We start from the raw sequence: 13,594 nt of genomic DNA on the forward strand, positions 1-13,594 counted from the left end.
CATCTTATCTGTAGTATTTTTTTACACAGTATGTCCTTATATATTATATTAATAGAAACTTTTTTAGGCTTTGCATTACGCGACCGAAAGTTCATAAAGAAAAATTATTCGACGTTTCCTGATAAATTTCATCATCAGAAAAACTTCGCTCGTAAAACTGACCTGCCAATGTAAAATAATGCTCCACACTAATCCAAGTGTTAGCTTAGGATTACCGTCAACGATATCGTTACTGCTAATATTTACAAGCTTCACCTAAAACGACACCAAAAAGAACATTAACTTCCGTTACAATACGTTACGTTCCTTCCGTTTAAAGCTTGATATCATTGACTTACATTATTTTGTTCCAGAATTTGCAATGCTTTGTTAACATTGTTCAGATGATGAACTCTCATTCGACCACGTTCTCTTTTCTGTAAACGTGGTAATTAAATTGATGCTAAAAACACTGTTAATTTTTTCTTTTATAAAGTTTGGCATCACGTCAACTGCATCTAAGGAGTTATTAGCGACGAGATAATATAAACCACTATTTACACGAAGTGTAACATAAATTAAATACTATTGAGAAACATTGCTTCCCTCGTATTCTTAGAGTTGACTTAATTTTTAAAGTCTACACGCTGGTCACGGATAAGGTATCGTGTATGTTTTTGGAATCATCGCTAAAATAAGATTATGCATAGGTCGTGCAGTATTTAAAAAGAATGTTGGGTGAATCTTCAGGATAAATAAAGACACCTATGAAACGACTCAAGTACGCGGAACACTTTTCGCTCGGAATGCTCTTACGCCTACTGTGCATAGATAATCGCCACTCTTATGCAAATATTCGTAATACCCGATACGCGCACCTGCTTGGAATTCTATTAGCAGAGCTCGTATCGTACACACACAGCATACAGACTAAACAGACTGCACAAACAGGCGATTAAAAAGAGGACGTCTATCAGAATGATTTGAAAATTACATTAAACGCAAAATGAATGTGTTACGCGTATCGTACGCAATCGTGCTGATCATTTTACGCAAAGCATCGTTCGAATGTTCTACGATATAAAGTAATTATTTATTTATAATTATAACGATGTACTCACATAAACTTTCGATGTAAGAACTTCCAAAAGGGACAGTAAACGATTGCCATCTCGTAAGTCGACGAATAAATCGGTAATCGGTTCGTGATGATTCTGAGAAGATTATATTTAATAGTTAATTTCAAATTTGTACAACGTATAGGTCGCGAACGAATAACACGTACAAACGAGCAATTTTTCATTCTCAGAAACAAGAAAAAATACTTAGTATTTCGTTAATTTCATTAATATTTTGAATGAAATATTAATTAATTTTAATACGTATGTTGAAAAATAAAAAACGTACTTTGAGCAATTGCGAGTTTATCCACTTCGCGAATGTTTTCTTCTGCACGTCTTCTCGTTCATCTGCAACACGCGAGCATACGATTGCATTAATTAAAAGATAATTCTGTATAATCGAAGTAGCTCGACCGCATTCACATTATTAAGTATATGCAATCAAATGTATTAAATCTAATCTTTATAGTAGCGATAGTTATTTACGGTTCCTAAATAATTCAAAGTAATGAACTAATGGAAAGTATATCAGGGAAGAAATAAGATATAATATTCTTTATGCGTTACTGTTTAATATTCTTGATGTTAGTGATATAATTAGGCGCCGTTGAGGTGATGTAATTATATAATGGTATAGTATTACAATAGCATGAAACAATTATACAGTTGGATAGTAGCGTAGTTGTACATTTACATACATAGTTGCATAGTAGTGTAGTACATAATGTAGCTGCATAATTATATGTATACGGATTGTAGTAGCATAATGACACAATTGTAGCTATACAATTATAGCTATCTACATATACAACGGTATAACACGACAGATCACTTGTGTATAGTAGTATGGATGTATGCTTGTTCAGTGGTATAATAATGGTGTATTATACCAGTATTAATCCTCTAATTTTACAGAATATAGTTTTTAAATATACCAACTCAAATTTAAAAATAGCAAATCAATTCTTTAATTATTTTGTAAAATGATGTATGAAAGAACAAACTAAGAAAAACATTTAACTTCAGCTCTTCTACATCCACCACTGTTCATCAACAGAAAGTTATGCGACAAACAAATGCATTTGAATACTAATACAATTTTTTTTTTTTTAAGTCTCTTTTCTATGCCAACAGCGATGGATTCACTGTCACTTTGACACCATCGCAAAATTATTGTCGACGTGGCAACGACGGCTCGTCATCTATCACATTGACACTCGTTGACCCCAGTAGATGCAGCAGTAAACTCTCCAAATTTAGGTCGGCTAACAGAAAGTCATAAGCACAGTGCTTAAATACCTGCGGCTGCCTACAAACGGCTACAAAGAAGCTTCATCTTTGATGCACACGGCAAATTCCTTTTTTACATAACAAGTGACAAGGCCAACGAGATTCGAAAGACTTTGATACAAAATCTATTTATATGTATCAGTGATAACAAAAGTGGTGTAAATTAAGAAACTGAAAAAATTCAGATTTTCGTTACACTGATTCATAATTCAATATTATGGAAGAACTTTTGCCAAATAACCGTAAAATTAGCAAGTTAGTATTGTTATATTAGTCTGTTGTATGTTTACTTAAATCATAATAAAATTCATACTATCTGAAAGCTGAGTCAATTTCCTACCATTCCTATGTTTCATTCATAGCCAACTAACCTTCTACAACTAAAATTATTATTGTTTAAACTGACCGTATCGCAGTGTATAGTTGTTTGTATACGTCGTTAACAGTGAAAGGGAAATTTATCTCGTGACATTTATTTATTTTTCGAAAATAAAAAAAGAAGTAAAACGCTATCTCTGAAAAATTAAAGATAGCACGCACGTGGTATTATTTTGTCTGGGACTGTATCTACCAAATGCTCCAAATACTAACGCAATGATGCATCCAGAGCAGATTAACTTCGACTGCATTGGTCAGGGAATTAATCACGGTCTATCAGAACCCTTCGAGCCGCAATCCAAACAAACGTTCATTTTTCGTTCCAGTTTTCAATGGGACGTTCAACCGAAATAAACACGAGCACGCGAATATGGCTAGTGGCAGTGAATGAATGAACGACCGTGGTGGCTATCTTACGTTAGAAGGGGTACGAGATAGCGAAGAGACTGCAACGGGAAGGGAAGCAAGGGGCAAAGGAATCGCGAATGACGATCACGTCGTCGAAGTAAAGTATGCCGTAAGATACGCGCGCAAGAGCGTGTGTCTTTCCTGGACGGGCATCGGCCGACGTGGAGCTTTCCTTACGAAACCGTGCCGCTTCCGAATATGGTGCATCGAGTTCTTTTACGTCCCCGTACGAACGCAAGTTTTCTTTCCGCGCTGGCTGCCGGCGTATGCCGGCTCCTCGACAGAATCTCCGTCCTTTTGTACCAGAAAACGGAATGGCATCGATAGACACTAAGGTGGGTCCTTAGCAAAGTTGGCCAAAGAACAACGTTAATTAAATCTTTGCGGCACAGGATTTCAGATAATAAAATAGATCCATGTTGCATAGAAATTTTATTGCGTTTTAAATTAAACAAAATTGATATATTTTTATTAATAAAGGTATCACATAATGTAAAACCATAAAAAAATAGTAATAGTTTAATTAAATTTGTCGCAATAAACCTTCCGTAGTAATGCCTAAATTTTTCGGCGAAAAAAAAAATTTCAAATCGTTCTGAAAAAAATATTTTCGTCTGCAGGGGTCAATTACAATCATTTTTGGTGAATAGACCTACCCCCGAAATTCTATCCACTTTCTAGAAAAAAATTCGAGAAGGTGTGAAATTTTTCGACAGAAAAAAAAATTTTAAATCGTTCTGGAAAAAATATTTTTAGATGCGAGGGTCGATTACAATCATTGTTGGTGAATAGAGATACCCTCGAAATCCTACGCACTTTCGAGAAAAAAATTCTTTACCGAAAATCTAATGTCTGGTCGGAAATGTTTGCCCAAAATTTTATGCAAATCTTTAAAACGTCATAACTTCTGAACGGATTGGACGATTTTAATGTTCAAAAAGCCAAACGTCGCGTATTTTAGTGTAGAATATGTAGAAATTATAAAAATATTCGAAAAGTTATTCCTTGACCTCGTAATATTAGAAAAACCCCATAAAAATGGTCCAATTTTCAAACTGCCATAACTCCTATAATAGTGAATATATTTCAATGAAACTTTTTTCTGAAGTAGAGCTCATGGGTACCTACAAAAAAGTGTTAGACAACTTTTCTATAGGGTGTCAAACAGAATTACTAAAAATGAAAAACGAATTTTTAAGAAAAATGGACAGGGGGTAGGTGCTAAATTTTTTGGCGAAAAAAAAAATTTCAATTCACTCTGAAAAAATTATTTTCAGGTATAGGGGTCAATTACAATCATTTTTGGTGAATAGACGTACCCCCGAAATCCTATCCACTTTCTAGAAAAAAATTCAGTACAGGCGGAAATTTAAACGTTAATAACTTTTTAACGATGCTTCGTATCAACAAATTAGTATTCTTGATTTTCGTCTTATTTTGGCCTCTAGAATCTCTCATTACAATTTTTCCCACGGGTGGCCGGACACCCCGTATATGTAGATGGAAGGTCTGTCGAGTGTTTGCGAGGAACGATCCCTCTGACCTCATACTTTCGTAAATATATTAATTAAAACATTTATTATATACGTTATTAACTCCTTACTTGGCGTGAAAAAAATACTCGTACATAATGTTTTTCGTTAATGAATCAGTGACATAATAATTAATATTTTGTAAGATCACTTGTAATCGCCTAGGCATAGATTCGATGCAATTAATTGGTACGTATCTAAGCATTTTTTAAATCACTTTTATGACTCACGGGTTTTGAAATTTTATTCACAAGACTGCACCGTCGACAGAAACTTTCTAACCATCTTTTCCTGTTTTCAGACGTACAGTTCAATCCTTTCGCTGTTTCGTTCGTACGTTGTACGGCCAAGGCGAAAAATACCAAACTGTTTAGCACATACCGCATACAGACTGAGGGAACTGTTAATAAGCCTACGCAGCTAGAAACCAAGATAAAGTCTTCAAACCGTATTCTCTTGGTTGCTAACAAACGTACAGAGTATCCCAGATCTAAATCGACAAACTTTGTGTAACATACGTATATAATAGAGATTATTGCATGAAAATTATACTATATTACTATTAGATCGTCCCATAAGTTCGTGCCATTCAATATTTTGAAATTGACGATTGTAAGATTTGTAATTTAACAAAAAACAAACAAAATTTGTCAGTTCAGAGGATTTTTTAAATTTTAAACATGTTAATGTCAATTCATACAAATTTGAAATAAATAGACATTGTGTCATAGCTCGAAGTTTGGAATCCACATTAGTTTACAGAATAAAATTTTCTTAATCGTACTTGAGCCTAATTGTATGAATATTTTTGTTAACATATAATAAAACCGAACCTTATAAAAAATAAAATGCAACAATCTCTAGACTTATTAGTGGGTAGAAAATTTGAAAATGTCTATGTTTTAATGAAAAGCGTTGAGCTACATTTAAATAAAAAATCAAAGAAGTTTTATAGCGACGATACAATGGCTTTGCCAAAGGAAGGGGAGTTTTTTATAAAATTCTATTATATGTTTAAAATATTACTTTAAGTTGTATAATACTTGGTACGAACATATAGAACGACCTAATATAATTATATAATAATTCTTTGTTTAAAAAATAGCCTAAAATTGACGTCCCAAATAGGAATACCCCATTAAGCACACAGGTGGAAAAAGAAGTAACATTTTTTACTCGTGTTTACACTAGGTATCGTCCTCTTCCGGATGTGCGACAGTTTCGACCGCACCCTGTCTATAGCACCACTTCCTGTGACTACACACTCAACGGGATGAAGAATAATGACCAGTAGACAGATCTTGCCTGATGAAGATTAATATTGATTACCCAACAGCTCCAAGATACATGAACAATACGCTATGTTCGAATGTAATAATAGCATCATGATAATAACACAACAGCAGTAATAATTTCTGGATCTTTATTAGAGGAAACTATTGTACACGTAAATTTCAAAGTTTTAACGTATATGTAATGTAAACGGTTGACGAGAAAAGTTAAATTCAATACAGGATTGCAAAAACCACCTAGAATGTTTATCGCTGAAAAAGTTCGATGTACTAAATATAGGTGTGTGCATATGTGGACGCAAGTTTAACAAATCTCGTTAGACGTTATGTGGAGTCCAAATCTGGACACTAGATGCAAGTGTTTATGCATGCACATCTGCTCGTTTATTTTCGAAGCAACGAACGTAAACAGTAGTGCCCGAGCAAGAAATCATCAAGAGAATCCTGTGTGTGGAACTACTTTGCCCTAAAGCTCTACGCGAGCATTGCCGAAAATTACACTTGTTAATAAAGTGTAAACATAATCCTTACGATGCACCCCAAGTAAAATCACAAGTTGCGACTACGAGAATCGTTTAAAAAGTTCACAGCCCCGTCCACCGATGGCGATACTGACCAAGTTCTGTTTACGTATCTTAAAATGTCGTTTGTTCCACGCATAACTTATAAATTTTGGTGTACATAAGTCGCGTAGTTTATTGCAGAATTTTAAAAAAACTATCTCGTTTTTTTCTATGAAATGGACAACATTGTACCGCGATTAAATTTTTCGTTGAGAAATGCGTAACACGTATCGATTAATAGTGCAGTATATGCAAGTTTATGAACCATAGATTACGAACCATTTGCTTTAGAACGTCTGCATGAAATATATCGTAGTTGAAGGAGATAGTATTGAAAATTAAAAACAATTTAAAATTGAAAAAGGTTAGGTTTCGTTTCCAAGTCGTGAAACTGCTTTTCATTTCTACTGTCAGTATCTGAATTCGTGGACATCGGGAGTTTCCACTCTCGCTCTAGTGCCTTCCGAACTGCTAACAATTTCCAACCACCCTCGCTTCTCGATTGCGAGGGTTGAACGAACCGCAAGTTCGGAACACGTAATGCTGTTAACGCCTCGATAATACATCGTCGAGAAAACAGTGCCAGCCATCTGAAACCACCGCTAAACTTAGCTAAATGCGCGCTAACATGCGGTCTCTTCTCCGCTATACACACATTCATTAGAGCAAATCAACGAAACAAACATTTCTCGTAGCTTTTCCTGCCGTTGCGCTGGCGCTCGCTTACCCCGAGTTTTATAAAAAGACGTTGAGCGCTCTCTGTCGTCGACACGGCGTCGTTCGAGAAAATGATTATGATTCACTACTCTAGAAAACGAAAGGGAACGAGCATTCTTGGCGTTCTCGGGTTTAGAATGATGTGTTAAACAAACGATACCAGGTCGCTTTGTAAATCTTTGTATATTTAATTATGTAAATTTTTGACCGAACGTGACCATTAGCTAGATCTTTAGATCGGGCATATCTGGATGCATGGGTCATGTAAATATGTACATTTACTTCTTAACCACGATATTTCTTGTTTCCTAATGATTCATTGTGGTTACAGTAGTTCTAAATTATCATACGTAAATAGTTTCGTGTGAGTCAGTATTGAAAGTAGTCGCAAAGAAGCATTCCAATGCCAAGAAAATTTACAAACGAGGAGTAGTAAGACGTTCAGATTTTCATATTGGGTAAACAAAGTGTGGCGTCGCTTTCCATGCTCGCCACCAGAGGGGTCGCGCTCTCACAAGTGCTCGACCGACCCCTCGGTTGCCATTATATACAATTATCGACCGACTTCCCAATATCCCAGTTGTCTAAGGCAGGGCCTGCTAGAAAGCCTTACTAACGAAGTCCACTAGCAAGGCCCGTACGAAACGGGGCCCCCTCCTTTCCTTTTCTGTCCTCCTACGACCTACCTGCAGCAGAGCAGCAGCGCCACAAAAGTTTATTTCATTATCCTTCCACCCTGCCCAAAATATTTAATATTGCTAGAAATAGCCTGTATAACAGGTGTCTTACAATCGAGAATTATTTTCGGACTCAGCATATTAGGAAAGAAGAAAAGTTAAAACCTCGACGCGTCAATTTTATGTTTACAATCATATTAATCATCCGATTACATCAGTGGCCATTACGCCATCGATAGCGCGCTAGGTTTGCAGTATCGCTGTCGCAGCGCGATCTCGAGTGTCGGTTACCTCAAGGACGCAGCATTTTTCACGAATCGACTTCCAGTCGCAGGAGAAATGCTCTCCACCTATGTGTCTTTACACTTACGCACGTATCGCCGACAGAATTATACGCATCGAGTCGTAATTCCACGTCAGTCTGGCTCTTACTCAACTCCTTAGGAACGCCGTTTCGCTCGGCGAAGTCGAATTAACGATCCCTCCCCTCCGCGTCCCTCTCATTCTCTCGCTGCGATCGTTAAGCATCATCGAAAAGGCTTTCGAACAAGAGCCTGGAAAGCTGCTCGGCATCGCCTCTTCATTAGAGAGAGGCAGATGAGAAAATTACCAATGGACGCCACGAAACGTTCGAAATTTGCAAATTTTATTCGTGTGTAACGAATAAAAATGTTAGATTAATTCGTAAACTAGCTTCTACTCGCGACTTCGATAGCCTAGATGTCAATTTGACTGTTAACACTCTATCTACCGCTAGCTGATTAATCGACTTTTTGTTTCAAGCGGTTATCGACCGCTGGCCAATTAATCAGCATTTCGTTGCCAGCGGTTATCGACCGCAGTCGATTAATCGACTTTTGGGCGCCCACCGGTTATCGACTGCTAGCCGATTAATGAGCTTTTGAATGACAACGGTTATCGACCGGGTTTTACTTTTACAAAATGAATATTAAACAATATTTTAATTATAAATCACGACGAAATTATAACGCTTTGAAAGAAGGGAATTATTTTACCTCGAGTTTGACTGTGTCAAACCTAAACAAAAATTCAAATAAAATTTTGCCTATCTCTCGGCCGTAATTTGCCGAGTCATGGCCTAATCTAAAGGCCAGCCGCGACGGGAGACCGCGCATCTCTGTCGTTCCACGATAAATTACCTCAATTTCGCCGTAAACACACGTGTCGCGGGATCGAGGAACTCTTAACCCTCGAGGGAGAAAATTAGTCTATAAATACCCACGACTTAATCCTCTCCGCGATGGTTATTATTAGTACTCGCGAGTTTATGACAGAACCTTTACCAACGTCGGATAGTAACTTAAAAACGTGGGTGTAAAAACTAAAACGTCTAATCTCAATAGGCACGTTCTCGTCTAGGCCAACGATTCTCTCGTTGACTAGACACGGAACGTTTCGCGTGCCTTTCTAGGACGATCGTGCGATCGACTGGCAGCATAATAGACGCCCAGAGCTTTTCGACTAACCGTTCGGGTGTTGTCTTTTCATTCATTGGCGCTAGCCTGAACACACACGCGTAGTCAACGTATGTGCACTTTCCAAACAAGCCGACGACTCGGACGACTGCCAGCATATGCGCGTCAAACAGTCGTTTAAACGAGATGACAATGCGGACTGCATCTACTATACATTGGAACGCGTGTCGTTGGCCGTAAACACATCATCCAAAGTTCGCGGGTCAAACGGTCTGATGAGATCGCATAAAGTTGACCCGCGCGCGTTCTAGTATTTAACGTGGACTGACAATAACATGGCTGGACTTGGAGAAATTCAATAACTTCGACGATAGTTGTTCGAACGGGTTTTCCTACGCCAGTGAACTGCGTTGGAATGGCGATCCGTGTGATCTGTTTGGACCAGAACTGGAAATTACGCATCACGTGCGTCGTGTATCTTTGTCTGCACACAAAGGGAACGTTGGCATGAATTAAGAGAGAGAGAGGAGGGCTATAACCACCAGTCTAATACTTCAAGGATTTTATTTTTCCAAATATTAATTTTATCCCACGTGACATTAGATTTTTTTGTCATAGCGCATTTTTCGTCCATTTCTCTATGCGTGATCACCTTGTCAGTTATGCTACTCACTGTGGGGCACCATGTGTATCAGAAAAATACTCAAGCGTGGATTACATTACTCAGTAGGTCTGGGTTAGGACTTGGTTAGGTAATATCAGGAATATAATACGATAATCTGAATCTTAGTTACGTACATAATTTCCATCAACTTTCTACGATTGTATTTTTGCAATGCATCGGTACCCTTGACATAGAAATACACTGGTGTAGAATTGAAATACATATTTAGATTCAAAACGAATGGAATAAGTTTGAAGAACATTCAAAACTACGTACACCCATGATGTTTCATATAAATCGACGACACCTTATGTGTATCCCGCCAACTTTCCAACAAGCCACAAATTCTGGTACTCATTCGTTAATTAAAAGTCAGGCATTTATCAATAACATTAATCATTAATCTTATAGCGAGCAAAATTCAATTTCCGTCATTTAAGTTGCAAAACAAATTACATTTAATTTATAATAAGAAATCATAAAAAAACTGCGTTATTATTCCATAAGTTTTTGTTTAATATGTATAACTGTATATACGTTCACTGAACCTTCTGTACGAAGCGTATGTTCTAATCTAAATAACGCCACTTACGCAGCTCGGTTATCAATTCTTGACATGCACGTGTACCATTACCTCTTTCTTGACGTATACACGCGTTTCGCGTATATGATGAATAAATATTTCCAAGATTAGATAAGGCATACCTTAGAACGTAGATAACCTCATTGCCTACTGACGGTGAGAGTAGAAAAATTGTGCAGGTGAGCAACAAAATAATACAGCTTATATTCAATACCGATACACTTCTAAACGCTTATGCATGCAACGTCTAACAAAACCGAAGCTTTGCGATTCGTTACAAAAGAATGCCATTTGTGCGATTCAAACAATGTCTTAAATATTCTAATAGATTCTACAGATTCACTCTCACGATCAATGACCTACACCCATATAATCTTAAATACTTTGTTCTATTCACACGCTTTCCAATTGGCGAACGTAACGAAGATCAATCGCAAACTAGTTTGGTGACGAAACGAAGGAAAACAAGTACCGGCTTTCTTACATCCAAATAAAAACCTCCGGTGCTAATCGATTCGTATTAAAGACAAACTGTCAAGTCACGGAACGAAAGATACGGCAGCGAAGTAAATCGAAACGTCAAGTCAGGTGACATATAGAAGATAGTGAAGTAAAAGTGACAACAACTGCTGAATTCCGCGCGAAACAAAGTCATGATTACGGGCCGACGTACCTATGTAAACGACTTCCATCTTGAGACGTTGTAGACGCAGCCACCGGATCGTCGACGTAATAATATCCAAGGGCACGTTAAAGGAAACACAAAATCACATCGATTACGGTTGCCACGCCGGGCAGGCCGTCACACTCGCACGAATGAAACGCGAACACTGGGAACAACGACGAATTGCCGCGATGAAACGAACCGAACCGAACCGATCTCGAAGATGAGGTTAGAATCGCGCGCGCGCAGAACGCGACTACGACGCTCCGTGTACGACACTTGTTGATTCCACACTGTCAAAAAGATCAGAGCACCCGTATGCGCGCAAACATGACGTCGGTTACACACATGGACTTCTAACTTTCTCTCTCTTCTCACTATCCGTCTTCTGCCTCGTACCCACTAACGATGGCGTTTCCTTCGAGCCTCCGAGATCTTCGAGCGTGATCGAAACCCGAATGACGTGAACTACGGTTGTCGTTCCGTTTTCGCGCAAACAATGGATATCAGGATGGTGCAACACAGAAAGAGAACCGTTTCGCGACGAGACTGCTGGAGTATGGCAGGACGATGACCGATTCGCAAGCCAAGAACGAAAAATGGAAATGAAAAACCGACAATCGTTCTTACTTTCGCGCGAGCGTCACTAGACTACCAACCGTACTGCACACCGGCCGAGACACGAGCGAACTGGCAACCTCGGACTCTCGGAGTTTCGAACGAGTAAGGCCCAACTTCCCCCACCAATCCCGCCCTCTAGCGATGCACACGAGTGTCTATTTCGCTTCCTACTGTTGATCATCTATTTCTTTCCTTTATTATCCAATGGACTCCCCCTTTACCTAACATTTCGTAGAACTTTGCCCATATCCACGTAGGAAAACAATGAAAAGATCGATACAATTTTTATTCTATGGTTTGTAATGGAGTTGCAGTTAATTCGAGAATCGATCCAACGAATGTTTACTTCATTAAAGAAATATTGTTTAACCAATTTCACTTTAATCATAATATTACATTTATGAAATATATATATCATTCGTACAAATTGGTTATTAATAAGCAATTTACTAATGACAACGAATTGTTGTTAACGGTAAAGAGTTGTAAAAATTTTCCATTATGTCCCATAAAGTGTCGAGTTCCAAAGAAGCCCACAAAAGTCATGGTCTACGAGTATTGAAACAGGACCTCGGGCTCCTCCCTTGCGGGCCGTAAGGCCCAATGTATCACAGGTAAATAGGATCTCAGAAATCGAAAGAAGTAGTCTCACGAACGGATCAGGTAGACAGAGGTGGACAGTCCATCCTTGCAATACGATTTTCAATTCTTACATCGCTACCGCTTATCGTAACGATATAAATTTGTTTACAGAAATATAATTGCATGTTAAATGCGATAGTAAGCAGTACAAACATATAATATAAAAACAAATATTTAAAAAATATATCAACAGACAATATATCTAAACGGAAACATTTGTATATAATGTAAGTACATATTTTGACTACCGTAAATGCACTATTGAATTGCGATGTAACAAAATTACTGCGATTCTGAGAAATGCGTCTATGGCTTTGCATCGGGGACCTCCCACAGCGTTACGTCTCCAATTAGACGACTAATCACTTCAATTTCAAGCATAGATACATAATTGTCCGACGTATCTAAATTTACAATCGCGCATATGTTTCACGATTGCTTCTGCAATTAAAAACAAAGGTGATCATGCAATGCTATTTCCTAATGTACTTACAAATATCATCATCCATACTTATTTTCTTCTATCACTGAATATTTCGTTACTGAATACACAACTTATTGAACTTGAACTGTTAGAAACACAGGACTAACTGTACCACGTGAAACAAATCACAAACAATATACCGCTTGTTGTAACATCACCACTCAGACAATAACAATACGATTCAAAGTTTTATACAATGTTTTGTTAATTTGCGTTTATCGATGGATTTGTTACACGTTAATTATATATTTTTATCAGGATATTAGACGATAGAGTCAGAAAGCTTATGCAAACGAACTCGTGGGAAACTCATGGTTCAAATCAGTCAAGTCCATAAAATGACAATCAAACGTAATAATAAAACTAATATCATATCATGTAAGTATCATTTTCTTAATTTTGATTTCGACCCACGATTCTATAAAATTAATATTACTCATACATCTTTTATGAGTAGATAACAATACAATATAAAAATTATTTTGAAAAAACTTGAAAACAATTAATGGTATATTATCAATGACACACGAAATTATATCTACA

The 13,594-nt window shown here is 37.5% G+C and overlaps 1 protein-coding gene across 7 annotated transcripts in view; it reads right to left on the reverse strand.

The window, feature by feature from the left end:
* The window catches only part of LOC143342394 (dystrophin, isoforms A/C/F/G/H), a 655,322-nt gene that overhangs the window by 639,300 nt on the left and 2,428 nt on the right, over window positions 1-13,594 (reverse strand). For 5 of the 7 annotated variants that reach the window (XM_076766217.1, XM_076766218.1, XM_076766213.1 and 2 more), the window contains exons 3-6: window positions 1,387-1,448; window positions 1,101-1,193; window positions 339-416; window positions 163-255 (exon numbers count right to left, since the gene is read on the reverse strand). In XM_076766217.1, the coding sequence (XP_076622332.1) occupies window positions 163-255; window positions 339-416; window positions 1,101-1,193; window positions 1,387-1,448 (326 nt within the window). Of the gene's footprint in view, window positions 1-162; window positions 256-338; window positions 417-1,100; window positions 1,194-1,386; window positions 1,449-11,313; window positions 12,001-13,060; window positions 13,122-13,594 lie in introns of those variants that run through there. The other 2 variants (XM_076766215.1, XM_076766214.1) reach the window with 2 other exon arrangements.

The sequence above is a fragment of the Colletes latitarsis genome, chromosome 6, assembly GCF_051014445.1.
Source record: "Colletes latitarsis isolate SP2378_abdomen chromosome 6, iyColLati1, whole genome shotgun sequence".
Classification (NCBI taxonomy): Eukaryota; Metazoa; Arthropoda; class Insecta; order Hymenoptera; family Colletidae; genus Colletes; species Colletes latitarsis.